The sequence below is a fragment of the Haemaphysalis longicornis genome, unplaced genomic scaffold (genome assembly GCF_048455015.1).
Source record: "Haemaphysalis longicornis isolate Haplotype H1 unplaced genomic scaffold, Haemaphysalis longicornis Haplotype H1 scaffold_10, whole genome shotgun sequence".
Lineage (NCBI taxonomy): Eukaryota > Metazoa > Arthropoda > Arachnida > Ixodida > Ixodidae > Haemaphysalis > Haemaphysalis longicornis.
This window is the reverse complement of record NW_027526204.1, coordinates 57,996,500-58,023,764: the sequence shown is the minus strand read 5'-3', so window position 1 is coordinate 58,023,764 and position 27,265 is coordinate 57,996,500. Positions and strand designations below refer to the sequence as shown.

The 27,265-nt window shown below is 44.3% G+C and overlaps 1 protein-coding gene across 3 annotated transcripts; it reads right to left on the bottom strand.

The window, feature by feature from the left end:
• Positions 1-839: 839 nt before the first annotated feature.
• On the bottom strand, positions 840-27,265 carry LOC144158604 (uncharacterized). 3 transcript variants are annotated; one of them, XM_077689611.1, is made up of 5 exons: positions 26,909-27,265; positions 22,843-22,992; positions 22,721-22,780; positions 14,384-14,468; positions 840-1,945 (listed from the first exon to the last, which is right to left on the bottom strand). In XM_077689611.1, exons 4-5 carry the CDS (start codon positions 14,430-14,432, stop codon positions 975-977), a joined length of 1,020 nt encoding a protein of 339 aa, XP_077545737.1. In that variant the 5' UTR covers positions 14,433-14,468; positions 22,721-22,780; positions 22,843-22,992; positions 26,909-27,265; the 3' UTR covers positions 840-974. The 3 variants fall into 3 exon arrangements, with proteins under 3 accessions (XP_077545737.1, XP_077545736.1, XP_077545738.1); XM_077689610.1 differs by having other exon boundaries at positions 840-1,911; positions 26,909-27,264; XM_077689612.1 differs by lacking the exon at positions 840-1,945 and adding an exon at positions 8,080-10,424.

Sequence of the window (27,265 nt, the reverse complement as noted above, 5' to 3'; positions counted from 1 at the left end):
ACACATTATTTTGCCACACACATGATGAAATATATTTCACTATTATTTGAACTTTTGCTCTTTCTTCCATTTTCCCCCCAAAATGATGAATATACGAGGGAATTCATTTCAAAAATTAGGTTTCTCCCATTTTTTTCCGTCTCTGAAAATTAACTTCTGTGTACGTCTTTGCACACTGAAGGGACAGCACGTAGTTGCAGATACACCTCATTTGAATAAATAGGAATTTCGCTGCATTTTTCGAACACCAGGGATGAATTGCGCAATCAAAAAATGTGGCAGCAACCCGATGTGGCAGCAACCCGATAGCTGTCTTCTTTTTATATTTTTCCCTGCATACATGAAAGAAAGGCTGTGTGCATTTTCGGAGTGATGTCCCTCCTGCATGGAAAGTAGTACGAGGCTGGGCCATTAGTTTTGTTTGTACAAGTAGCAAAAAAACGACTTACTGCACAGGTTCTGTGCCGATTACATAAAATGTAGCAGGATGGAGCAGGATTTGCTCTCCGACATTGTTTGCCGCAGCAACGACGTCAGTGCCAATGTGCGTTAGTTGATGCTTGACCAAGTACTGTTTTACAGCGAAGCTTTTTTGACAAATGTTGCAGGCATAGGGTTTCTCCCCAGAGTGCAATTTTTTGTGACTGACCAGATGGCTCTTCTGAGTAAAGTTTTTTTGACAGGTGGTACACCTGTAGGGCTTATCTCCAGAGTGCAACATTTCATGATGAACGAGGCTTCTCTTTTTAACAAAGCTCTTCTGACAGGTGTTACAAATGTAGGGTTTCTCGCCAGTGTGTGTCCTTTCATGATCAAGCATGTGAGCTCTTTTAGAGAAAGTTTTCTCGCATATGCCACATGCATGTGGCTTCTCACCAGAATGCAATCTTTCATGAGAAACCAGGTTGCTTTTTCTAGTAAATCTTTTCTGACATGTGTTGCACACGTAGGGCTTCTTGTCTGAGTGCAATTTTTCATGACAAACCACGTGGCTTTTTTTTAGTAAAGCATTTCGGGCAGATACTGCACACATAGGGTCTCTCACCTGGGTGTGACATTTCCTGATTAGCTAGGTGGCTTCTGTCAGCGAAACTCATTTGGCAGATCGTACATACATAGGGCTTCTGGACAGAGTGTGTTCTTTTGTGACAAAGCAAGTGGCTACTTTTACTAAATCCTTTCTGACAGACGGTACACACATATGGCCTCTCGCCAGAGTGTGACCTTCCATGAGAAACAAGGTGGCTCTTTTTACTAAATCCCTTTTGGCAGATGTTACACACATATGGCCTCTCACCAGAGTGCAATCTCTCATGAGTAACAAGGTGGGGTTTGTTAGTAAATCCCTTTTGACAGATGCTGCATACGTGAGGCTTTTCACCAGAGTGCAACATTTCATGATAAACCAGGTGCATCTTTCTAGTAAAGCCCTTCCCACAGGTGCTACACACATAGGGCTTCTCACCTGAGTGTGATCTCTCGTGATAAAACAGGTGGCTACTTTTAGTAAACCCCTTCTGACAGATGCTACATGTAAAGGGCTTCTCACCAGAGTGCACTCTTTCATGGCAAACGAGATCACTTCTCTTAACAAACCCTTTCTGGCAGGTGCTACAATTGTAGGGCTTCTGGTCAGAGTGAGAACTTTCATGATAAACCAGCTGGCTTCGTTTAGTAAAGCTTTTTTGACATATTCCACAGAAGTAGGGTTTTGTGCTGGGGTGCACTCTCATATGTGCGTCCCGGCTGCGTTTTAGCTTGAAGACTTTCTTGCAAACTGGGCAGATGTAGGGCATCTCACTAGGAGCACCCACTCGCACATCAGCTCCTTGGTCGTACTGTTGATGACAGGACAGGCAGGAATGAAGGTTCTCTCCAAACTGCGTTCCCCCACTGTCGCTGTGAAGACTCCTTAGTGGATAAAATGACACAACATCCATCAAAACTGCACAAAAATAAGGCAGGAAGCAAGCTTAACAACAACTGCATGAATAAATGAACAAGTTTGGCAGCTAATAAATTAATACTGTTCATTCTAACAATACTGTTCTCAACACTAAACAAGAGAGGGTGTCTAGAAATCCTGTTTTCAGATATTCCTCCATAGTGTAATTTTAAAGCACTCTGAATGGCAGTAGATTTCATATGCACAAGCCAAGTTACCAGTCTAGCAGTTTACGTTTATAACAAACCAAAAGCAACTGTAATTCTGAAATTTGTAATCTATGCCTAAAGAACACAGCAATTATAAACACATCGAAAAGCAGGAACCCATTAATAGCGTAAAAATATGTTGCCGTGTCTGCATGGGTACTGCCACTACACCATGAAGGCAACTGCCAGAAATAGGAGGACGTGGCTGATATATTCAGATCTGTATTGTGGCTTCGAAGAAAAAGCCTTGATAAAAAGACAGGTGCCATTTTGACATTCCTCCATGTCTGCATTTACCAGGGATGACACGGAATTCTCTGTTATATGTTGAATACAAAGGTGATAAATATTGGTCACCAGCTTATCTGCTGGGGTCTGCCTATTATTTTCACCACAAAACATTCCAACTATATGCCTCTTTAGTCAACCCCAACATCCAATAAACAGCACTCACTAATGCGCACATGAATTATGGCTCTCCCGATGCAACAACACCTCACATTTGAAAAATCGGCCTCGTACACAGCTTGAAATAAACACCACAAAAGTGTCGCTCTATGCAGCTTGAAGCATGGTGAAACACCGGTTGAGCTTGCTATCACCTATAAGTATTTAAGGAGTGTTTTAATCACAATGGTGCATCCCACTGGTAGAACAAGTAAATAAGTACCAAACAATTGGCTGCGCCACCCTGGTAAATTCGCGTAAACCCCGTCATGTACTGTACCTGATTTCCTTCAATAAACTTGTCACTGACAAATTGATGCTCAGTTTATTCTAGGATAAAGCTGTTGGCACTGCATCAGTGTAAAAAAATCAGTGGTCAGCTGCGCTGTTATCTGACTTCAACATATTGCCATTTATGATACAAATCAGTTATAACACGGCTTCGTTATTTACAAAATACCTACGATAATCAAGATGTACCCCTCATCATCACTAAATACTTTTAAATGCAATATCAGGCTGCTTTACATAACAATCTTAACCTTTCAAAAATACATATTTTATCAATCAGAGAACTTTGACTATCTGACTATTTCGAGTTTTTGCGTACTGCCGAAATATTAACTTTTAAAAGGTTCAAACCGGAGAAACCGAAACGGCTCAGGAACGTTTCTGAGTTCCTCTCTTGTCTAATCCAAAATCCAATCCAAGAACACGTGGCATGCCATAAACTCCGCACATGCTTGCCATTTCGTTATTGTCATCTGACAGGGCCAAATGTCCTTGTGACTTCAGTGCAATGGTGGCCTATGACATGCATTCGTATACAGATAAAAAGAAAACTGAAGTCGTAGAATGCCATTGCCACGCCAGAAAAAAACATGCACGCGACATCTCGCCACTTCGGTTAGTATGAAAAGAAGATATGCGAGTGGGACAAAAAGTATGATAGTTTGCTCTGGCAGACCTTTGGCAAGGCCAAGCTTCGGCTAAAGTTGCCCAACGAAGCACCGGCAATGGAGCGCCGGGGTTCAATGAAGAAGTGGATGACACTTTTTTGAGTTTTGCGAAGGAGAATGATGTGCAGGACATGCTGTCAAAAACTGGCTCAGGGTGTCTACCAAGTTGACATTTTCAAGTTCCCTGAGTTTTCCAGGTTTTCCCAGAGTCTTTTTGATAAATCCCCGAGTGACACAGAACTCTGTTCTACGTCAACACAGGCTGACACCACTTCACTAGCTGCTGTCACCCTCTAAAAAGCACCTTTTAAATTAAATATGACATAATAAAGTTTGAATGCTAACCAGTAATCTTTATCTCAGTCAAAAAGAAACATAACACAGTGGTAGTAAAATTCACAGTGCATGAAAGGTAAATGGCAAAACCATACCGCCATGTTCTCAGCTCGTAGTCAATGCCTCAGTGCAGTATTTCACCACTTCAAAGAGTTTATTTTGGTTTAGATGAGGGACACCTGCATCTTAAACACCGTCAAGTTAGGTGCCCTTAAACGCTGCTATACTTCTTGCATGAAAGCTCTGTGCAAGGTGAGCGGGAAGAGTTTATTTGGGATTTGCATTAGAAATCAGAAACACCTCGAATACACACCGCTATGGTGACTCCGCGTAAAGTTCTTTTGGCATGCAGCGAAAGCTACAGAGCTGACATATGCTCTGCCTTTCCATGCAGTGGAATATAGTTCCAGCTTGCAGTTAAAAGTAACTCTTAAAACGGGGCACAGTGTCTATCTTTGATACTTAAGACGTATTTTGAACACAGCTGTGAAATGTTCAATGTTGAAAATTAAGGGAGTTGTGTTTTTATTATTACACCAGATTCACAAATCAAAGATTTGCAACGTGCGTCAACTAACTAGAAACCACAGTACATGGTGCCAAGTGTTCCAGCATAGGACTGAAAGCTACTACTGCCACTGCCAATGTAGACTGTCTTACGCTGCCACAACAAGCAATCGCAACACACATTTTCTTCCACCTTTCAGGAGTCCGGGAAACATGAAAGAACACAAGGGGAGTGCAGGGGGTCAAGAAGGGTGTGTGTGACTTGCAAGCTGTATGAAGCTAGTTCTCACTGGAACCAGAGACTTCAGATTGCGCCATCAGCCACGGCTCTGGAGGGCTGTCCACTTTTGACTTGCTGCTACTTGAGCCAGCATTACCATGAACTTTGCTTCCTTTATGAGGTACAGCTAATTTTCCCTGATAGAAGCACAAATCCCATAAATTTTCCCGGAGTTTTTCCAGACTATTCTAAATCCATGAGAATTCCAGGTTTTCCGTTTTCCAGGTTGGTAGACACCCTGCAGGCTTCTTTCTGATGAAGCTGTTAAAACAGCCTGCAACTCAAAAATTTTGTTGCATCGAGCTAGTACATCAAACGATAGACACAGAGGTTTGGCGTTACAATGTGTCGTACCACTAACAAAAGCCAGAAGACACCGGAAGATTTCTCAGATGCAGCAGAGGCCTTTTGCTCTTCCAGTAACACCCACCGAACACACTACACGTACAAATTGTTCAACATCTCAAAAAAGGACCAGACGATGGTTAGAATAGGTTCTCTGGCTAACAGGACCAACAAAGTGAATAGTAAGGACCCCATGCGAACTGGTAACACTGGTTGTGCAAAGAAGGGCTTTGCAGTCTTTATATTTATTAAAACTTTTCTCTCTAATGCACCACCTTATTTTTTTTCTTTTTCTGGGGGTGGGGGCAGGGAGGTAATAGAAGGTTGTCATGGAAGGTTAACTGCTTCGTGCTGCAATTTTGAATTATGGGGAAGTTCTGAACAAGGGCCCCTCGCCAAAATTCTTTGAACTATCCCCACGTCGAGGGGGGGGGGTGCAATTGCTCGTATTTTACGGTAATGGCATCCCTGGGCAATGCTTATCACGGACTTCTTTGGTGGTATGTGCATCATGCTCGCACCTGTTTTCACTCTTTTTTCTTCATGAAAATCACTTCGACATGCAGACTTGCAACCCTTCACACCACACGTTCCCAAGAATCGGAGTTCTGCATGCCTGGGGTGCGCTTGTCCGACCCAGGTGCCATTTATTTACTTATCACACAAAATAACATAGGCGCTGCATACACTCGTCCGCCAGTGGCAATCTGCTGAAAGACATTTAACAAGAGGTAGTGACAAGTTCGTCTCGATCTCTGAATACTCGTGCCAAAGAGGCAAACACAGACGATAACAGGCATGGCAGATTCTATACTAGGCATAAACAGGACAGCATTTGCTACCTGCAGTCTACCTGGGGCAATCTCTGCAGCAGGGGAACCTTAATATATTACAGCGTCGGTAGTCCTGTCAAGTAGGGTGATATGTTCATTGCGCAGCGAGGAAAGAAATCCAGATTTCTGATGAGCAGTATAGTGTATGCATTTATTATGCCACCACATTCGAACATACTTGGGTGAGAGGAAATAAATTAACCAGCATTGTGACTAATCCTGCATCTTCAATAGACATGCCATAGACTACAAAGACAAAAAAAGCCGGTGAGAGGTCCGAAAATGGAGTGCCTTTTCTGCTGTTTTCGTCTCGGAAAACAAGTGGAGCCATTCCAATGCACTATAAAACTGCACTAGGAGTTCCAATTTTAAACATGCTTTGTGCGCCTGCAAGTGGTCACTTTATTGCTGGCATATTGGTGACGGCAGCTTCTAATGATGACAGTGGCATTGCTGGGCATTAAAACGCAAGCTGGAGTCTCCATTCAAACATCCTACTTTTCACCACTGTTCAGTACATTTATCAGTGAAGTTAACCAACTGCTGCATTATGGACGGTCGAGCTCTCCTTGTAGTTTCACGGCAGTGGTTGGTTACTTTTTCAAACTATTGGAGCAATTCAAAGGCCAAAATCCGTTTGCACATTCCTTTGAACAGACTGAATCCAAAAAACTGCAAATAGCTTACCACTGCATCTTCACGCACAGCAAACACAATTTCTTCAGTACGGCCTGGTTTTGGTGTCACACATCTGACCCCCCCTCCCCTACCCCACTGTACAATTTCTTTGCCTCACGGAGTTTCCATTTTGTGTAAACTTTGATATTGGCACAGCAGAAGAAGCTTTCCCTCCGTGTTCACATCTGAATAAGATTTGCTTTCACTGGTGAAGCTTTCTGACAGCTTCTACCAACAATTTTGGGAGTTTGTTTACATTTAACATAGCAACATCTATTTATCACAGCTTTTGCAACTGTGCGCCTCTCACTGGAGTGCACTCAAAACAGGTGGGGTGTAGTGCGTACGTACAGCCTTTCTGTGATTGCAGCACACATGCCATTTCCCATTTCACAATCTCTAAATTATCCCCCTTGTGTATTGTACAGTCAATCCCAGATATATCGAACCCAGATATAACAAACTATTGCATGTATCGAACAGTCCAAACATCCCCTCAGAAATTTTATGCAAAAGAAAATACTTTACATATCGAATTATCGACATATTAAACTATTTCACGATCCCCTTGGAGTTTGATATATCCGGGATCGACAGAATATCGAACTTTTCTGAGACAGATTGCATATTGTAAAACCTCTATGATTTTGACCACTATATTTTTGACAAATACTCCAAGCATTCTCAGGGTGCAGTTTTATATTATTGGAATTTTGTACCAGCCAAAAATGTCATGTGACACCTGCTCCTTGCATAAGGCTGCTTGCCAGAGAACAATCATTCATGATAAATGAGATTGCTTTTACCCGTACATACATTTATTAATTAGGACTTATCACCAGAGTGCACTCTTCCATGTCTAACGAGGTGGCTTTTTGTAGTAAAGCTTTTTTGGCATGTGGCACATATGTGGGGTTTCTCACCAGAGTGTGATCTTTCATGATCCACTAAAGGGCTTTTTTAGTGAAGATTTTCTGGCACATGCCACATGCGAAGGGCCTTTTGCCAGAGTGCAGTCTTTCGCGACAAACCAGAAAGGCTCCTTTTAGTAAACTCTTTCCACAGACGCCACACTCGTAGGGTCTCTCACCAGAGTGCAATCTTTCATGATAGAATAGGTCACTTCTCTTAGTAAAGCTTTTCTGACATGTGTTACATACGTGGGGCCTTTCACCAGTGTGTGACCTTTCGTGGGTACTTAAGTGGGTTTTTTGGGCAAAGCTCTTCTCACAGATGCCACACATGTAGGGCTTCTCCCCAGTGTGCACTCTTTCATAAATAGCTATGTACCTTCTCTGGGCAAACGTTTTGTGACAGATGCTGCAACTATAGGGCTTTTCTCCAGAGTGCATTCGCATGTGGTTGTGAAGGTTGCGCTTTTCACAGAAGACTTTTGTCCAAACTATGCAGGTGTAAGGCACCTTGCTGGCACCCACTCTCTTATGAGTGGCCTGATGGTTGCGTTGGCGATGGGACAGGCCGGAATAGAGGATCCCTCCAAACTGCATTTCCCCTCTGTTCTTGGAAAAGCTCCTAAGTGGGCAGAATGAGAGACAGTATTCAGAAAAATGGCATAAAAATAGGGCAGGAAGGAAGTTTGATAACTTCTTGACTTAGAAAACCTTCTTTCAATCTAACAAATTCATAGTGTTCATCCACTCTGCTAGTCCTCAACGCAGTGTAGGCACAAAAGTGCCAACAAAATTCTCACTGTTAAGGAAAAAGCCTACATTGGCCGTTCTGTGAAAACCAGGCATGAAGTGCACCTATAATCACTGAAATTCCAACTGGTTGGCCAATAATTATCACATTCTCGCTTAAACGAATCGGCCAGTGGAAAGGACAGGTCCCACTAGGTACAGCCAATTCAATTCCCAGAACAGATGCCATCAATAACGACACTGCTCTACACTTGCTCCTGCTTCTGAAGAGGTGCAGTGGCCCTGTGAATAATTCGAGACCCTACTTGGAGTGATCTCATTTAATCCACAGAGCAAACCGCTTTAAGTCGATACTGATGGTTCCCAGTTTCGAAGGGCCTCAGGACTCAACCACCGCTCTTAAACCAACAGCTTTGAGCTAAACCCTATAACCACCACAGCTTAGTGTTACCACCGGTATTCCAGCCAGCATGGCTGGCCCCACTGCAGGCACCCCACAAACCACCTGTTGCTATGTCACAAGTAAGAAAACTGCGTCCCTTCATGCAGATACAAGTTTGGATCGAACAAGAGCACCGGAGGCCACTGGAAGACATAGTCTTGTCGCCACCCCCTGCGACCAATAATCTACCATACCTTACCCATTTTCTGACAAAACAAAATTTTTTTCCATTCATCTCTAAATTCGTGTGACTACACCACTGCAGTGGCCGCAGGGCCCTGTTGTGAAGTTGTGTACTCCTACAAACAAATCTGCCACACCCAGCCACTCGATTACCCTACCAGGATTGGCCTCTTCAAGTAGCCTAGCTACCCTAAGGTCATTGTCTTGCCAGGCTCCTTGCACAAACAAGCAGAGCCATGAATCTGTGAAAGTCCCGGCTCATGTTTCTGAAATTTCTCTACTCGCACCCACTCACCAGTGGGTCTGCGTTCTAAAAATTCAGCCAGCCGCACCAACAAGCACCTTCATCCACCAGACCGACAATGTGAATAGGCCAGCTGCTCATAGTTGGAGCACTCACTAAATACAATACAATGTGAACACAATGCAAGGCAGAAGCCAAATGCCACAAATATCAACAAACATTACATGTACAGGGTTCAGGTGTTCCATAATTTTTTTATGGTTTCGGTACAGCATCTTAATATAAAACTCTCCAACTGACGACAATTTCTGGAAATGAAGCACAGTCACTGGCTTCATAGTAAGATGTTACAGTGCCCTTCCAGTGGTACACATTATTACCAAACCAAAGTAGGCTGTAATCACAGCATTTAAACCCTATTTCTGAACAACACCAATTAAGGGGACATAGATGTAGGTCGAAAAGTCAGTTTTTCATAATATTAGTGTCCTTATTTCCTCTTCCTTTATTTACGACAATACATCTTCCACGAAAAAAGTTAAAACAAAATGAAAAGGGCAGCTAGTAAAAAAAAATTGGCACAGCTTGCACTAGTGGTGCAAGGCTGGAGAAACAGCAGAGATGGTGGCCCCTATCCCTTTGTCGTAAACCTGGCTTGTCACCTCACATTTCTGAGCTTGCCACTGAAATTTCCACATGACTGGCAGACCCGGATTGTTTTGTGCACAGGCTTTCACACCTCTCCCAAAGTAGACTGCATTAGGACGCGCTAGAACCCGCGGCCAATGCCGGCACTTGGAACCCAAAGAAATGCTGTTTGCTCGGGATGTGATGATAGCTCAATCGCATAGACATCGGTTTCGTAATGCGAGGAACGCAGGTTCGATTTCGACTGCAAGGAGCATTTTTTTCTTTCGGATTGGCTGCACATTTTACTGTTTCGTGCCACTGCTGACCCCGTACCCCTCAAGTCTTTGGGTTGACCTGGTGGTTAGGTTGCCTGTTTCACAGCGTAAAGCTCCCGGGTTCGATTCTTGAGACCCCCGTCACCACATTTTTTACTTGAAGCCTGCAGTAAAACACCTGCTTGCGGGCTTCTTGCCTCCTCGCCACTTTCCCTCACACTTCAAGGTTTTTTGGTGCGACGAACGAATAATGCTCGGCCTAAACACCTTCGGTGTTGAAAAAAATCAGTCTGAATGACTTGTGGTGACTTTAAAGATTGCATGCATGGTCAACTTTTACCAATCTGAGTTGCTTCACTCCACCGCCATGCATGTTGCCACAATCACAGCCACCTGCGCTGGAGGTGCCAGGCCTCCCTTACTCGAAAATGATGTTAATCCATTTTGCCGCTGCAAGGCAAAAACAATTTAAAGAATGTTTTGCACTGCTCCGAAGCGCTATTACTGGGCCTTTAAATCATGTAATACAAAAGTGGGACTGCCACTGGCTGCCGCCATTACTCATGGCTAATGGCAGCGACACTTCTTGGGGCAGCTTTGTCTGTTGATCTAAAAACTGTTTTTTTTATGGTGAGCAATGAGAAGAGGTGTGACCTCTTTCATTGCTAGTGCCGAATTGCAGGTTGGTGCAAGGGACATGCAAAAAAGAAGCCAACGAATGCAACGAACATGGTGGCGCAAAGCTGTATTGGCATGTGGTATGGTACTGCTCTTTTCAAGCGTCGCGAGGCAATATTGCTAAGTCAGGTGTGGCTGATTTATCAACAGACTTCAATTTTCACAGTGTGTTAAACAATTTGAAATTTTCAAATCATTCCAGGGTGAAGAGGTAGCTGGGAATGGGAGCCGTTACCAGTACAAGCACAGTTATCAGTGGAATTCGCACGACTTGAAGGGTGAGCTGCGTCAAGTGCAAACCCCTGTTGTTGAGGTCATATAAAAGCACAAGGAGTCTCACACCACTACCAAAATATCGCTTGTAAATGGTGGGTTGCCCGCAGCACTGATTTCTGCTTTGTACACATACCATCACGCTGTCACGACTGGCCATGAAGGCTCAAACTTGGATATTCTATCACTGATGTCAGCAAAACAGTTTTGCAATCATTGTGAAGGTGGTATTTGCTGCAGTTGCAATGGGCGCAAACATGATAAGCTGTCATGCTTTCATGATACTTTTATACTAGACAAACCACTTTGCTATGAAATGTTCCACAACATCTCCAAGGAAGTGTGTGCCTCGGCCGCTACAGAAGTCACCATAAACCTTGTGGAAGCAACTGGGGAAGTAGCAGCTCTGTAAGCGGGTCAAGCGGACATTGGTGCAATGTTTGGCAGAACAAAACGGTCACAACTTGAATGGTAGGAAACTTCTAGCTGAGGCACCTATATGTATAAGTTTCAGACTACCTCTACCGAATTTCATGCTTTTTTCAGAGTTTCAGAATCTTCCACTGCGTCAGACCAGAAAAAATACCAGGTCGGGTACGGGTCAGGTAAACCCGTTTTATTCTGGTTGAGTTCTGGTTCGACCAAATCAGACACCGAACCGGTGTGCGAGATTCGGAAGCTTAAACCGGATAGTGAATTTTCTCAAGCTGAATTATTAGTAGAGAGGAAAAAAGTTGTGTAGTCACTACAAAAGCCAAAACCATTTTGGCGCAATCAGAATACTGCTTTCTCCCAATAAATGTGGTGCAATAATAAAGTCATCTTCAAACAATTAGCCCAGATATTACGAAAAAAAACCAGCCAATTTTTCACCCAGTCCGAATGTCGTTCTAGGGAGTACATAAAGCCACCGCCAAGAGACATGAATGTGAGATTTATTTGTGCCTCTTGTTCCAATTCATTGTAGCTTGTGAATGCTAGCAACAAGTTTACACATTGCTAACTCTGTTTTATTTACAGTCACTGAACCATTTTTCAGACCCTCAAGGGACCGAGATTGCATGCGGGAAAATCAGCCTGTTCAAAAAGACCAATTGCTGCAAGAAGTGCCACTTTTTTTACCGAATAGGTTGAAAAACTCATCAGTCTTTCTGCAAGGCAACCAATACCACCACTGCACCTCCCTGTGCTTCCATCCCAACACTCCTCACTATCAGTGCATTCATTCTCAGCTGTACTCTACGTTCACTCTTTCATTCTCCCCCCTGCCTCCCATTCAGCAGTTATACTGCCATTGCAACCCACCCCCCCCCCCCAGAATGGCAATAAATGTTATTCAGTGATGCCAAAATGAGACGTTGGAATAGCCGTCATAAGCTGCCTTCATATTCTGCCCCCAAGTGCAGCAAGGTCACTGAGCTCCCCCAAATATCCGAGACACTGATTAATGAGTACTTTTTCTTCATGCACGTGTTTTATGACAACTAGCAGTTTCAGACAAGCAAGTCGCAGACCTCATAAGGTTTCAAAGGGCATAAGTTGCACAGTAGGTGTTAGCTGTGTCATGACTCAGCCTTCTAATGACCTCGACCCCTTGAGTGAACACCATGTGTCCATGGTAGCCCCAATGCCAGGACAGTGATACCAATCATCTCCTTTCTAACCATGTATTGGGGCAGAAAACATCCGTAACTCTGCTTCAAGGCACAAGTTTGGGGAAATGAAGGCAGCCACAAGGCTACGCAAAGAAAAAAGGCCCTTTTTCAAGAAACTGTGCACCAATTTTGTAGAATGAAATAGAGGTGCCCTGACATCAAACTAGCCCTAACTCAGTTCTTACAAAAATGCATTTACCAACTCACCAAAATATTGATATGCAGCATGTGACTGCAAAGTTAGAGATTCCTCAGACGGGTTCTCTTGCTTATTGCTTACTGCTAGGTTCTCCATCGACATATATAGGTTTCCAAACATTCTCCAATGTGTGAAAATGATGATGGTGTGAGCTTAAACCTCAGTAATATAATTGCGAAAAACCTGGATTCGTTTAGATAAATTTCATGTCCTCATCAAGTTTCTTAAAATGCTGAGCTCAACTTTTTAAGACTGGAGTTTTGATCACTACATTATGGGGCTACACTGTCACACCATGACAAATATTCCATGCTTTTGGTCTAATCAAGCTGAATACAAGCTTTTTCGTGAACACCACATAATTCCTGCGACATGCAAAAGAAAATGTTGCAGATTTCTTTCCGCACGATGTAATCCTACACCATGGTGCTTCTTGGAAAGTCTCCACAGGCATAGACCACTGTTTTTATCAAAAGTTGCCAACAAGATCCTACGCTCCTGCTCGATACAGCCCAAGCTCTCCACTGCATACCACCCCAAAACTAATGGTTTGACAGAAAGGCTAAACCGTACGCTCAGGGACTTGGTATTCATGTACGTGTCTGCCGATCATTGCAACTGGGGCATTGCTTTGTTCAATGTCACACTCGGCTGCAATTCATCAAATTAAGAAACCTCATGTTCTCTCCCTTTTATCTTCTATATAGACATGAGCCAACATTGCCAATGGACATCTTGCTGCCATCGTTTTCATTCCCAATCGTGAACACCAACGAGGTAATCGCCCATCCTGATCATGCCCGTTTGATTGCTCGTGCCCGTTTTTCCATTTCCCAAAGTTCACAAAAGCTTGTTACAACCCAACGCACTGCACCGTCTGCTTTGCTCCAACATCACTTGTCTTGCTGTGGTCTTCTCATCATGTAGGCCTCTCTGAAAAACTTCTGAAGTGATACACTGGCCCTTACCCTGTGGTGCACCAGGTTACTGGTGTCACCTATAAAATGCCCCGCAGTTCCGTCTGCTGTGTCTCATGGACTGCTCACTGACATAGCGCATGCATGCTATTGCCTCCACCCCTACCACTCCTTCATACAATCATGTGCTTCCTAGACTGTACTGTGTCGGTGCTGTAGCAACAGGGGCTATGCAGTGAGGGGATTTGAGATAAAGCTCAGCTAGGCACTGACAACTGAAGATGAAGAGGGGAAAGTCCAATATGCCCAGCAATTCCCAACCAAAAAAGATGAAGTTCAGAACCTGGTTAATGATCGGAGCGTTCGACTAGAAACACTAACGAGATTCTTGCGAAATCATGAGTCTTCAGCTTACTTCCTGTAAAGCAGTACATGTAAATAACTGTATTTGTCGATTTTGGCATTTCATGTGGGTTGGTACTGATGCCTATATGTCACACAGGTTCGTATGTTGCATCTTTCCCTGTTTTGCGAAGTAACGGTGCCCTTTCCATCCATTATCATGAAGTTGCACTGTTGATTTAATTTGCTACGCTAGCTCTGTTGTTGTGAAACAGAACTAAATAAGAAGTTTACATGCTATGTTCCAAAACAGCAGCATTACAAAAGTGGAACCACTGAACCCACCCTGTGTGGCCAGAATGTGGCAGACAAGTGCAGGTGAGAGGACCAGCATCCAATGCACCAGACAGGGTGTCGTCCCCTTCCAGCACTGAAAAATGAAAGGTTAGCGGAGGTGATATAATTGTTACCACCAATTGCAGTGACATACCAATCCTCAAAAAGGCTTCATATATGAATGCACCTGAATGCCTTCTGCCTCCTATAAGATATTTTGATGACAAACACAATGACAGCTTCTGGAAGAGTTTAATATCCTATTATTGTAGACTAAGCTCGCAGTTACATGGTTGCGAGGAATGATCACAGCAGAGCCAAAAAATGTTGACTGCTTCAACAAAAAAGAGGAGGTGCTCAAGGAGTCGCAAAGAACCCAGTTCGGGTGGCGAATGATCACAAAACCAGAGGATCTGCAAACGACCAGGGATCGGTTTTACACCTGGCCTTAGTTCGTGGTCATGGCCCAGGCGAAAACTGTCGCAACACCCGTCACGCAGGGCGTGGTGCTGCCTCTAAGTCCTTGCCTGAGCAGTACTTGCGATCGGTGGCCAACATGTTGATGCAACTTAAACTGAAAACGACCGGCCACGGATATTGTTGACCGTCGGCCATCGAGTCTAGGAGAATGTTTACGTTTTCTCTACACTTGGACAGGCATTTAGAACTTCAACCGAGACCGTTGTGTCTCTTGTTTTGTGCTGAGCTTTCGTTTCATCATTTGCAATCGTAGCCACACATCACATCTGAAAGGCCAGACAAATCTTCAGAAACTGGCATCGGTGACAGGGCTTTCATCTTAAACCTACCTCAAAGAGCCTTGCCTTCTTACCGTATGTGTGATGGACAAAAATGGAGCTCAAGTGATGGCTGTTGGTGAAATACCAGGGCATCCAGCCAAAAGACTGTTTCCTGCTTGAAGTGCCACAAAATGGTCACAAAGCATAAAAAATATTCTAATGCCGATGCTTTGAACAGAGTCATATTCACTGTTCCATCCAACAGATTGACACAATGGGAATGACGGCATCCAGTCAACACCAGGTGTGAGAGAACGTGAGCACAGTTGCAAAAGTGCCGAGGCTTGCAGTGATCAAGTGCCTACAGGCCTACAGCTAACGACTGATTAAACAGGACAGAAGTAACCATGTGACAACACTCTGGCTGGCAGTGATCAAGTGCCTAAAGCTAACGACTGGTTAGATAGGACAGAAGTAACCATGTGACAACACTCTGGCGGTAATATTATAGACCATAAAAAACCAATCTTTGGTTCCTGACTCGAAATTAACAGGAAGAATGAGCACTGCGTACCATCTCAGTCGCACTTCTCTATGCCTACATGAAGCTGAAGTTTACATTGACTGCCCAATCTTCACAAACCACGTGACAGAGACTTGCATGGATAACCCTCTGTGCGAGGTGATTTTGGGAAATGTTGCTGGCATTCGCTACAGCACCGGACGCCAACTGGAGGGGGCAGCAGCACACTGCTGTCTCTCCGAAGGGACATCCCTCTCCCAAGTAAAAGTCGATGTTTAGCAAGGGCTTCAGAAGTTCAAGTAGGCCACGCCAAGTTCCCTTCCCACCACCCGTGAGAGAGGTGAAGGAGGAGGAATGCGCAAGTGCGGAAGAATGAGTCAACCAGATACGTGTAGCAACCTAGTGACCACTCGACATAAGCCCTACAGAGCTCGCTTTGATGCAGAAACAACTCTGCACTGTTCAGTCCTGCTTTGAATTGGTTGGCTGAAAAACTTCACGGCGGACAGCAGAAACGGCATTTGTGCTGGCGCACGGAATTCTTTCCTGCCAGTGTCGGCTGCCATCTAAGAAGGAGCTGGAACAGCTAGCAGTTACAACCATTATTTGGGACTTAGTGTTAAAAATGGCCCATAACAGGATTCTTTGCGGCTACCAAAGCATAAAAGAACAATGAATAGGGTTCTCAAGAAGTTTTACTGGCCAGGCGTGCGACCTGATACCATAATCTTTGTAAAATCGTGACATCTGCTAGTGAACCGTACCCAAATATCTGGTGGGGTGAGTACCTCTCGGAAGCATGCCAGTCGTCGAGACCCTTTCAAAAGAGTAGCTATTGCCATTATCGTTTTTCTCTCCTGAAGCATTCAGAAGGGAATTGGTACGTCCTTACAACGGTAGATATTGTGACATTTTATCTAGTTGCAGTGCCTCTACCAAGAATCAAGATAGAGAAAGCGGCTGAAGGTCTGCTTCAAATGTTTTCCTGCATTGGTTTTCAATAAGAAATCATTTGGGGCAGTGGGAAGTCTTTCCCACTGCCCTAAATGATTTTATCTGTTTGTTCTCATTTACTCAGTTGCCAACGACACCATATCATCCCATGGCCAATGGGCTTGTTGAGTGGATCAATGGCATGCTGAAGCAAATAATTTGTCACATGTGCCAATAAAGCCCCAAGAATTGAGATAGATACCTGCCACCACTACTTTTCGGTTACCGCAAAGTTCCTGAAGTGAGCCTTGCCATTTGACGTTATTTATGATCGATACATCAGGGGTCCTATGGCAATCCTAAAAAAGCTATGGACAGGAGTAGGTATCCACAAAAAAATGAAATACCCATACGACTATGTTGTCAACCTGCAAAGATGTTTGGAAGATGCCTGTCATACTGAACGCGAACAGTTTACCGAAAAGTGCAGAAGCGATACTACGACAGACACACAAAAAGGCACAAACTCAACGATGGAGATCAAGTATTGCTGCTCCTCCCGTCCGACCCGAACAAGCTCATCCTGACATTGAAGGGGCCCTCCACAGTCCGTGAAAGAATTAATGACATAGACTTAGTCGTCGACCTAGGCAAGCAAAGTGGCTTGTTTCACATCAACATGCTGAAAAAATTTGAATCAAAAATGCCAGATGTACAGCACATCAACAAGCTTTGATTGCGCTCCATTCATAGGAAAACATTTACGTTTTCCCTACACTCAACCTGGAATTCGAGAACTTCAACTTAGACCCTTGTATCCTATGTTTTGCACTGAGTTTTCCTTTTGCCGTTCACAATCGTAACATTGCAAATATAACTAACTCATTCGCTTCCATTTCTCCCCACTTCCGTTTCTACGCAGCACACACCTGCAAGGCCAAACGAATCTTTACCACTGTATACACTATTAGAAAGGACACACAAACGAAGTGGACAGCAGGAGCACTCGTGTCGTCAACTTCGTTCACGTGTCCCCTCTTCATTGTGTGTACCATGTGAGACTCAAAGAAGAGATTAGATCAGTGTTTATGGCTAACATTTTAAAGGCCAACTGCACACAAAATTTTGACCTCTTGAATACCTTATATCCATATAGCCTGTCTAAAAATACTGCAAGATACAAAATATGATGTCCAAAATATGCGCATCCATGACCCACACCGCCATAAAAAATTGGTGATTTCGAACCCAAAATTGGAGAGAGCGCGGTCTGTTGGGTTAGGCTGAAGTGACGTCCCAGCCGGGAAGCAAGTGGCTGCAAGCAGCCGGCCGGCCAGAGCAACAATGCCAGAGAAAACGTGTGCTTCACCCTTGCAGCAGCCCTTGGAGAAGCGCCCCCAGCGGAGCTAAACCGGTTCACCAGGCTGGCCAGAGAACCAAGCACCCACTCCATTACAGCCAAGCTCCACCGCAGTACACAGGTGTTCATGTGCCTTGTGTAAACTATATAAGCAAGTGGCTGGTGGTTGCTTTGTAAAATGAAGGGCTTCCCAAATAAGTAGACATTTCTTCACAGCCCATACGAGAGCTAGTCCTTCCGCCTCTATTGCTGAATACGCAGCCTTACGAGGTAAGAGACGGCTGCTGGCATATCTAATAGGATGGGCAGTGTAAGCTTGCCAAACCATGAATGCCGGAAACAAACATTTGACTTACTTAGAAAAGTCTACGTAGGTGCAATCTCTAATGTAGCTCTCGCAACAGCATGACAGCTTTTGAAGTTGAAACAATTGTGAACAAATCGCACCCATTTTTTACGAAAGTTCTTAACGTTCAGGTGAGCTTACGTTGCCTACTTCAAGCTATTTTACCACATGAAGAAAGAACAAAGACCATGGACATGGTGTCAGTTGGAGCAGACTTATTAAACACCAGAATGCCTCGAAAGTTTTTACTAGGTTTTACGAATATAGAAATGTCACTAACATGTCAAGTGAGCGTGCCTACCACCTCAACTTAGCTGCCCAACCAGGGAAACCACAGTGCATCAGGTCACATTATTGCACAGCAAGCAGGTAATTTAAAAGAATAATTGTTTAAACATTATTCCTCAGTTGTAGAAAGTGTTTCACATTGGAGAAAATTGTAGGAGGGTTTAAGCTAACAAAGCCCCTAAAAAAAACAGATGCTTGTTATTTCTGTGGCATTTCTACAAAAACAAGTAAAACGAATTTAGGCCTGAAATGTTATACTAGCCGGGGAGCTGTGCAGTAGCGCCGCAGCCAATTGCCAGCTCATCCCCTCCTGACGTCACACGAAAACGCCACAGAAAATGGGCGAGCGTAAAGAGAGGAGGACAGCATTTTCGAATTAGTTTTTCTACTAAATAAAATCGCGTAAACGCGTCTAGTGTGGTCGAAACATGGCTTGGGGACTCCGGACTACAATTTGCGCTAGTAATCCCGCAATGTTTACATATCACTTCAGTGTCCCTTTAATGACTGCATTCTTCTCAATATTTGTTTCAAAATCGCCGATTTTTAATGGCAGTGTGCGTCGTGGACGTGCATACGTCAGCCATCATTCATTTTTATTTTTATTTGTAATATACTGCCAGCCACCTGTTGGCAGCCAAGGCAGGAGTGGTTACATATTGATACATTCAGCGCTGTGGTGCAGCGGAGAACTCGCGTGGTACAGCGAAACACGTAACCGAACAAGGGAGACAAAGTTTTCTGAGTAGAAACCAACAATCCGAAGAAAAAAAAATAGCACGTAACATAGCCTACAAAAGCACTCTTGGTTAAGTACATCCATCACAAAGTTTCCGGAGCAGGAACAAGCAAAAAAAAAAGAGCGCGTAATACACCAGAAAACAGACTGTTGGGTAGGTACATCCCGACTTCCAAGAAAATACACACAAGTTGAAATGTACACAATGTTTGCCCAATGCGAGGCGATAACACTCGTTGGAGTTTTGCAGGCCCTGTTTGTTAAAAGTATGAACTGATAGATGATACGAATGATCCCGGGGTCACAATTTCAGTGACAGCTTGTGGCAGCCCATTCCAATCCCATATTGTTCGTGGAAAAAAAAGAAAAACGGTGAGCATTTGTTTTTGTGCGGGACATTTCGATTGTTACGTGTTTGACGCGATGTATTAAACTGCACGTAGGTGTTAAAGGGTATTCCTAAGTTCTTGTTAACCATGTTGAACAGAAATTTTAGGTGGTGTAGTTTCCCGCGTGCCTGTAGTGCTGGAAGTCGTGATCGGGTACGTAGCTGATTTGTTTTGAATGCGTTCGAGACAGTGTATGTCTGCTTTCGTATGGGGATCCCACACAACATCTGCATATTCCAATATAGGTTGTACTAAAGATGTGTATGCCAATTGTTTTGTTTTGCTTGTGCAATGTTTTAATCGGTGCCTTAGCAACCACAAACGTTGAATAGCAATTGATATGATTCGAATATGTGTGTTCCAGCTTAGATTTGAAGTTATTGTTACACCTAGGTATTTAAACTGGTTTACAGTTTGCAGTGCAGTTTCATATTTCGTATCTTGCAGTCTTTTTACTGTGAAGCAGTATGTCTAACCCCCCGCTTTCGATGTGGTGAAGCCGCTGTACTCGGCACAGATCCAGTGCTCCCCCTGGCCACTGCCGATTCCTCTTTCACAACTGCTGTTCCCTCGCCACCACCGATGCCTCTTTCACAAGTTGGGCAATCGGCTGATAATGGTGGTAGTGCTAATATCAGATGATTTGTGGAGAATACGCAGAAGTGCAAATAGACACCAAAATGCCGCCACCGCAGAACATCTAGCTGCCACCATTGCCACGTCAAATTCCCCTTCGCCGAGTAGGTGTGAATCTCTCCTGGTTGAAGAGCAACGTGCCTGTTGGAACCCCAACATGAGCCAATTATTCTCCAGCTTAATAGGCTTTCTGAGCGACATTTTCACCGGTGTATCTCGTGCCTAAGTATGTGTAAAGCACCGGATGTCGGTTTATGTGCCTCGGTTGGGAGTGGAAGGACTGGGCTGTGCATGCACAGCTGGGCTTCATGCCACTACTCATGACATGCATGCTGTGCTGGTGAAAGATTTAAATGTGGAAGTATTATGGCTCAATGTGCCTGGTCAGCTGTACTCTGTAATTGAGCAATTTGGGTCTGGGTTAGTGCATCACAAAGTAAGGTGCCTAATACGGAAGAGGGAAATGGACAGTCCCATGTTTTTTCGCTAGAAAGTTTGTCCTGCTTAAGGCCTTCCTGGTTTACCTTGCTGCGGGATGAATGCATGTCATTCACTTGGAGGAAGAAGAGTGGGAATAAAAGAAACATCGGCTCAAACACGAGTGCGAATGGCTGCGAAGACCATGGGAAGCTTCTGCAGCCACCAATGCCACCTAAAGTTCCAGCTCGTTAAGTAGCTGTGAATACCTTCCAAACAAACAGCTACTGCGCACTTGAAACCCTGACTTCGGCCAATATTGTTCAGCTTTCAAAACGACATTTTCGACAGTATCTTTCACTTCTAAGCATGCGCAAATAAAAGGTTGCCAGTTTATGCGTGCCTAGGTTGGAAGTGAAGCGAGGTGGGCATGCACGAGTAGCTATAGATTTCATGCCCTTACTGATGACATGTCTACTGTTCCGAAGGGAGGTTTAAATGTGGACTTCAAATGGCCCAATGCAACCTGTCTGGTGTGGTCTTACTGGTCAAGCGAACTGACTGCATTGGTGTGGTACACAAATAGTAAGACGTGTGGCGCCGGAGTGAAAGAGACTGCCATGTTTGTCTGCGAGACCAAAGCTTGGGTACTCCGAAGTTTCGTTCAGCTAACTGGCTAGGAAGTATGTTCAATCGCAAATTACATTTTTTTTTGTGCACTCCATGGACTGCATGAAGCTTGATTGATTGATTGTAGGGTTTAATGCGCCGATGCAACACAGGCGATGAGGCGCGTCGTAGTGGAGGGCTCCGGATTAATTTTGACCATCTGGGGATCTTTGACGCGCGCCGAAATGGGCGTTTTTGCTTTTCGCCTCCATCAGAAAAGCGGCGGCCGCCGCCGGGAATCAAACCTGCAACCTCGTGCTCAGCAGCGCAACGCTTTAGCCACTGAGCCACCGCGGCGGGTTGCATGTAGCTTCGAGGTTATCCTTCTTCGCACACTGGAAGGGCACTAATTTTTAGGCACACTGAGTGGTAATAAAGTTTTCAAAAGGTCGAATTTTTTAGTGCAGTTGGCCTTTAAAATGTCAGCCACAAAACACTGACCTAATCTTTTGTTACACAACTTTAAAAACACAAATGAGATCCAATCTTTTCTTACACAAGAATGCATGTGGACCTGTTAAAACCAGTTAATGGATGCCAGTAAGGCTTCACAAGCTGCGATTTTGACTTCAAGACAATTTTGCAGTGAATATTGATGTGTCAGTTCTGTAACAAACTTTTGAGGTTAATCCAACTACAGCCATGAACACTGGGTTCCTTCTGTAACACAGTGAGCGAAACAAAGTGCAGCTTGGCCAATACTGTGTACCAGCTGCATGTGCGTGTGAGCAAAAGCCTACTGAGGAGTTGCAGTGGCCAACAAAAGCTGCTGAAGTGCATCTAAACATTTATATGCAACCATTTTTGTGAAGGAACTTAAAATCGATCTAGCATGTTAGGACATCAAAACCTGCAGCAAGGTTTTGGGGAAGTACGAAATTTGTTTGCAAATTTCATAACTTTCAAATGATTTGTTAAATCAAACACTGAAGGTTCAAACATCAAACTGAATTTACATGCAGTCATTACTTGACATGAATGCAGAAGTTAGTATTCACAAATTCCTAATAAACCTTAATTTCAACCTTGAAAATATAACTGATGCTGCATTTTTAGCCATACTGCAATTGGACAGTGCACACATAAAAATTGTTCAGTTAGCCTTCCCCCTTAGTTTCTTCAAATATTGCCACAAAACATCAATACTGCCGTGAAGTAGCAATATCGCAATTAATATTCAAGAACAAACATTTATTGGCTAAACAAAGATGATTCGTATTGTCACCCGCATGAAAAAGAAGTAAGTAATGTGTTGAGTGCTGTGTATCTCAATGGTTGTACAAGAAGGAAAACAGAAAATGCTAACCTGGAACTCCTTCTGTTTGAGAGCTTGAGCTGATGAGCAAAGTAAGTGCACACTGCGTTGCTGAAAAGAAAATTCAGTTAGTGAGGCATACATCCCACTAGGGAGCAGAATATGTGCAGTACCTGTGTTAACAGTGGGAATCATCGCCAGTGTCCCTTGGTTAAAGGATGTACCCGAGCTGAGGGGTGCATCCTTTGACACTGCCAGACTGCAGCCCTTCAACATTGGTAATGCTGCTTGTAGCATACGAGCTGCCGGTATTGCGGTGGCCTCTGGAAGTGGAAAAAATACCAGCAGCGAAAATTCAATCACACGCAAGGCCAAGAGAAGTATTTAAAGCGAATTGCTAGTTTTACTTCCTGCCTGAGAAACCAGACACATGCTTCATTAAACTATCCAAGCATATCTCCTACCATCAAATAAATGACTCAACAAATCAGTTTCCAACTATAAAAAATTCAGGCACTGTCCATGGTCTTGCACGATAGACCAGACTGCAGAAGCTACCACGCCGTGTCCTTCAATGTATCTCACACTTGTTTTGCTAGTGCAAATTTCTTGTGATTACCCAACCAGCTTAGGCTAAATCACTTAGGTGGAGCAAGTTCCTGCAAAGGATTTTCTTACGAGTGAAAAAAAATTTCTTTTGCCAATTTCTGGAAGGCATAAAACTGGAAGTGAGCTAGTCTTAAATGGCAAGGAGTGCATGACCATTCACTTGATTACAAAAGTTGCACTACGGGAGGAACATATAATCTGGCACAAACTTTTTGTCAGAAAACTGGTTTAGAAAAGTGCAGGTGCCGCACAGTCAACAGTTAAATTCTTCCACTGATTGTCACTATTGATAATGCTCAGCAGTAATGTACATCATCCAACGTGATGGTGTGTTGCTTCAGCAGAAGATCACTAGTGGAGTGGGCCAATAAAAATGCAGTTTTGTGATGACTAAAAATTCAAGTTTCCAGCTTTAATAAGCCAAACTTACAGCTTGGCTTGGCAATGATGCACACCATTAAAACAATGTAAATAACTTTAGACCATTAAAACAATGTAAATAACTTTAGCCCACCCCCTTGGTGGGTATCGTTAATGAGGGCTGGAATCTTGAAACATGGGCATTTTCATTTCAGCGCAAAGCGCTTTGGCGCCCGGAACAGAGGTTTTGTGGCGGGAAAGGTGGCAGTGTCCACGTAACTAAGCAAGCAAACGAGGCACCCCAGGTAGAAAGAAAACGGAGCAGCAGCGTCTGGTGAGGGGGGGGTGGGGGCGGCTTGCGCTCATAAGGCGTCATCTGCCAGTGTGTCGCCACGGTTTAGTATGACTCACTGCCTTCCTCTCACACTTTCACCGGTACTCCTCCTCCTTTAGGGCTCATCCGAACCACGTGCATTTGCACGGGAGGTTCAAACACTACTTGCAACAACCTGCTCAGCGGAACCGAACTGCAGCGAGATAACGGCAGAGTAGTGCACACTGCCGTGCGTTTGCTGATTCCGTGGCGACTTCCTCACACAGAATATATGCGCTGTGACTGCAGGTCACGCTATGCAAAGTTTTTGAATTAGGGAGTATAGTAAAAGTCATCAGATATTTTTGCCTCTATCAGAAAAACGGCCACTGCGGCTGAGACCAAATTAGAACTTCTTCGGCTCAGCAACAGAATACCTTAGCCACCCAGCCACAGCTGGGGGTTGTTCAACGACATATCTTAGCAGTTGCTGGGTTACCGTATGCCAGAACCTACCTTATTCACTTACCATCCCATGCAAACGAGTTGTATATGGCGCACTTTGATATTACATTCCAGTCTGTTCTCAAGGATTCATTACTTTTTCAAAGTTTGGTACTTTTTAAGTGTTTCGAGCAGAAGGAACCATCCATCACTTTGACGGTGATGGCAGACTTCCAACCTTGTTCGTTTCTAACGTTTCAGAAGCTCCTAGCCTGACTAGGCAAGACTGTTTACCAGTTCAGGTTTTCCATGATTTGGGTGCAGCCACCTATTTTATAAGAATCTTATAAAATAGCAGCCTGGTGCCGGAAAACAAATTTGTATCAAAACTGCGCAATATGCGCAGCTGTCTCACCCCTGTGAGATGGGGAGCACATGTTGATGCTGGCCATAGTGAGAACATGTTGTGAGTCAAATACCACTACGAATGACCAAGCAGCAAAAGAGCATCTGATTCCAACGCTTGTTCGTTCTAGCTCTGATAAATGTCTGCATCCCTAATTCTCTCCCAAGCATACGATACAGTCAAGGAACAGAGCATGAAGCACAGCATGGATGTCCTAATCTCTCCCTTTTTCTGTACGTGTCACTTTGTGGTTTGCTGTCCACAACCACGGTGTTCTTACGAACTACGCTGTGTTATCGTAGTCAATCTGCTTCGAACTTCAATTGGTGCATGACCAAGTCAACAAGGGCAACAAAAGTTCGTACCACTGGTCTGATCACAGCGGACAAAAGGACATTCCAGAAAATTTGTCAATCTGATTACATTTTCGCAGCTGGTATTGTAGTCGAATTTTATGCCAGACCCAGAGTATGTCGACTAAAGGTATGTCAACTACATCCTAAGTACCTTCAGGCATTGTTTTATTTTTCATGAACACACTGCGTTTAAAGCATGTACTATGGTACTTTCAGCGCAAATTAAAGCTGAAACAGCACCTTGAATGAGCACCCACAGACAACAAAATTTACTCACGCTTGTCAGAAGGCTCTGTCACCCGGCTGCCTTAGGTATATTTTTTTTCACATTACGCATTTCTGCAAATATTTTTGGGCATAGTTTGTTTTCGAAAACACCATGGCGCTGGTAAACTAAACCCATTTTCACAGTGAAAAAACTAAGAAACAGGAAGAGTTCTAAATGGCCAAATAAAAATTAAATAGTGAGTTTCTCCAGGATGTACAGCAGTTTGCCATTAGGAAGTGTCTAGCGTTCCGTCTAGACGGAACGCTAAAAACTGCCAAAGTTCCGTCCAGACTGAATGCCAAATCAAAATCAGCCGATTAGCCGCCATTTCTCGTCCTGGGATTTGGTGTAGTGGTTCCGCCGCTGACAATGGACGTTGTAGCCCCTGGTTCGATTCTCGCAACGTTTTTTTGTGTGCGTGTGTCTGGCCGTGGTTAGCGTTTTGTAATAGCTATACTTCTCGCCCGCTTCCCAATTCACTCGGTGAGAGCAGTCGGTCTTGGTTTTTTACTCCAGCGGCTGAACCGCTACCGCTCACTGGAGCCAAGGCCGACGTAACCATCGCCAGTTATGCCCGATCTCCTGTAATTATTACCAGTGATTAATAATTAACAGTGACTCATGCTAGACAGTGAGCGGAAGCGGTTTGGCCAGTTGGGTAAAAATCAAGATCGACTGCTCTCGCTGAAATATTGTGAAGCGGGCGTCGGGTGGCGGCTTTGAGATCCGTCAGGATTGAGCTGGAGTTAGTTTGATCATCTGTAATTATTAATGATGATTAATAATTATCAGTGATTCTGGCTAGTCAGTGGGCGGTAGCGGTTTGGCCGGTTGGGTAAAAATCAAGAGAGACTGCTGTCAACGCGAGTTGTGTTTCCTCTGGATGGAACTTCAGTGACAGTTGCCGTCCCGTCTGGACGGAACGCTAGACACAGCCTTGCCATTAACAGCCGCAGTATCTTCGTAGTACGGCCGCTGTAGCACTCCGCCGCCGCACTTGTCGCGTCGCTCGGTACTGGGTTGGCCAGAAGCGAGTGGCGCGACAAAGCGAGCGGCGGTGGGTACCGGGGGCTGTACAATTTCGTCGGCCGTACCACCACGTCACTGCACCATTACGACCTCCGCGTCGCAAGCCAAAATCGCTTCGTAAGATTATTCCTACGAATTCCGCACTAGTGAAACCATTAAAGTGGCACTTTGGCACAACAGACCTGCATTTTATACAGTACACAGCATCCGTATCTGATACGAAACGGCAAAACAGCTTTCTACACCTCTTCCTGTTCCCGGAATCGCTACATATCCGACCGAGTCGACAACTCCGCGCAAGTAAAATCAGACAAAACAGAACTGCAATCCAACACACTCAGGCCACCTTTTCAAAGTTCCCCAGACTATCCGAAATCCTGCACGTTGCCGCCCGATACGCGAACGGAGGTTCGGGAGCAAGACCGCCACGAACTGCAGTAGGCGGGGGGCATACCTTTATAGAAGCATCCGGACGGCCCACAAGTTTTCGAGAAGTCGCTCACGGATTACCGACAACGTTGAACTCCCGCGGGGTTTCGCAGTAGAACGAACCACTTTTCTGAACTGCGGCGTCCCGTGCAAATCCGTCAACACAACCACTACTCCAAGCACGTCAGTTGCTTAGACAGAGAAATCATGAACGAACAACCACGGTGCACAGGAAAAATGCATACAAGGTGTAAATTGATGAAGCACGAATGAGAAAACATATTAGATAATAACAGCACAGGTTCGGAACTCTTCTTTTCTTTCCGACTACTGACGGACCTGCGGACGCGACCACCGTTGCCTTCTGTATTTAACAAAGCCT

Coding starts and splice junctions, on each gene's coding strand:
- LOC144158604 (XM_077689610.1), bottom strand. CDS start 22,966: ATGCTACAAGCAGCATTACCAATGTTGAAGGGCTGCAGTCTGGCAGTG. Junction 22,781..22,842: donor GATTCCCACTGTTAACACAG/GTACTGCACATA, acceptor TTTTCTTTTCAG/CAACGCAGTGTGCACTTACT. Junction 14,469..22,720: donor TCAAACAGAAGGAGTTCCAG/GTTAGCATTTTC, acceptor TTCATTTTTCAG/TGCTGGAAGGGGACGACACC.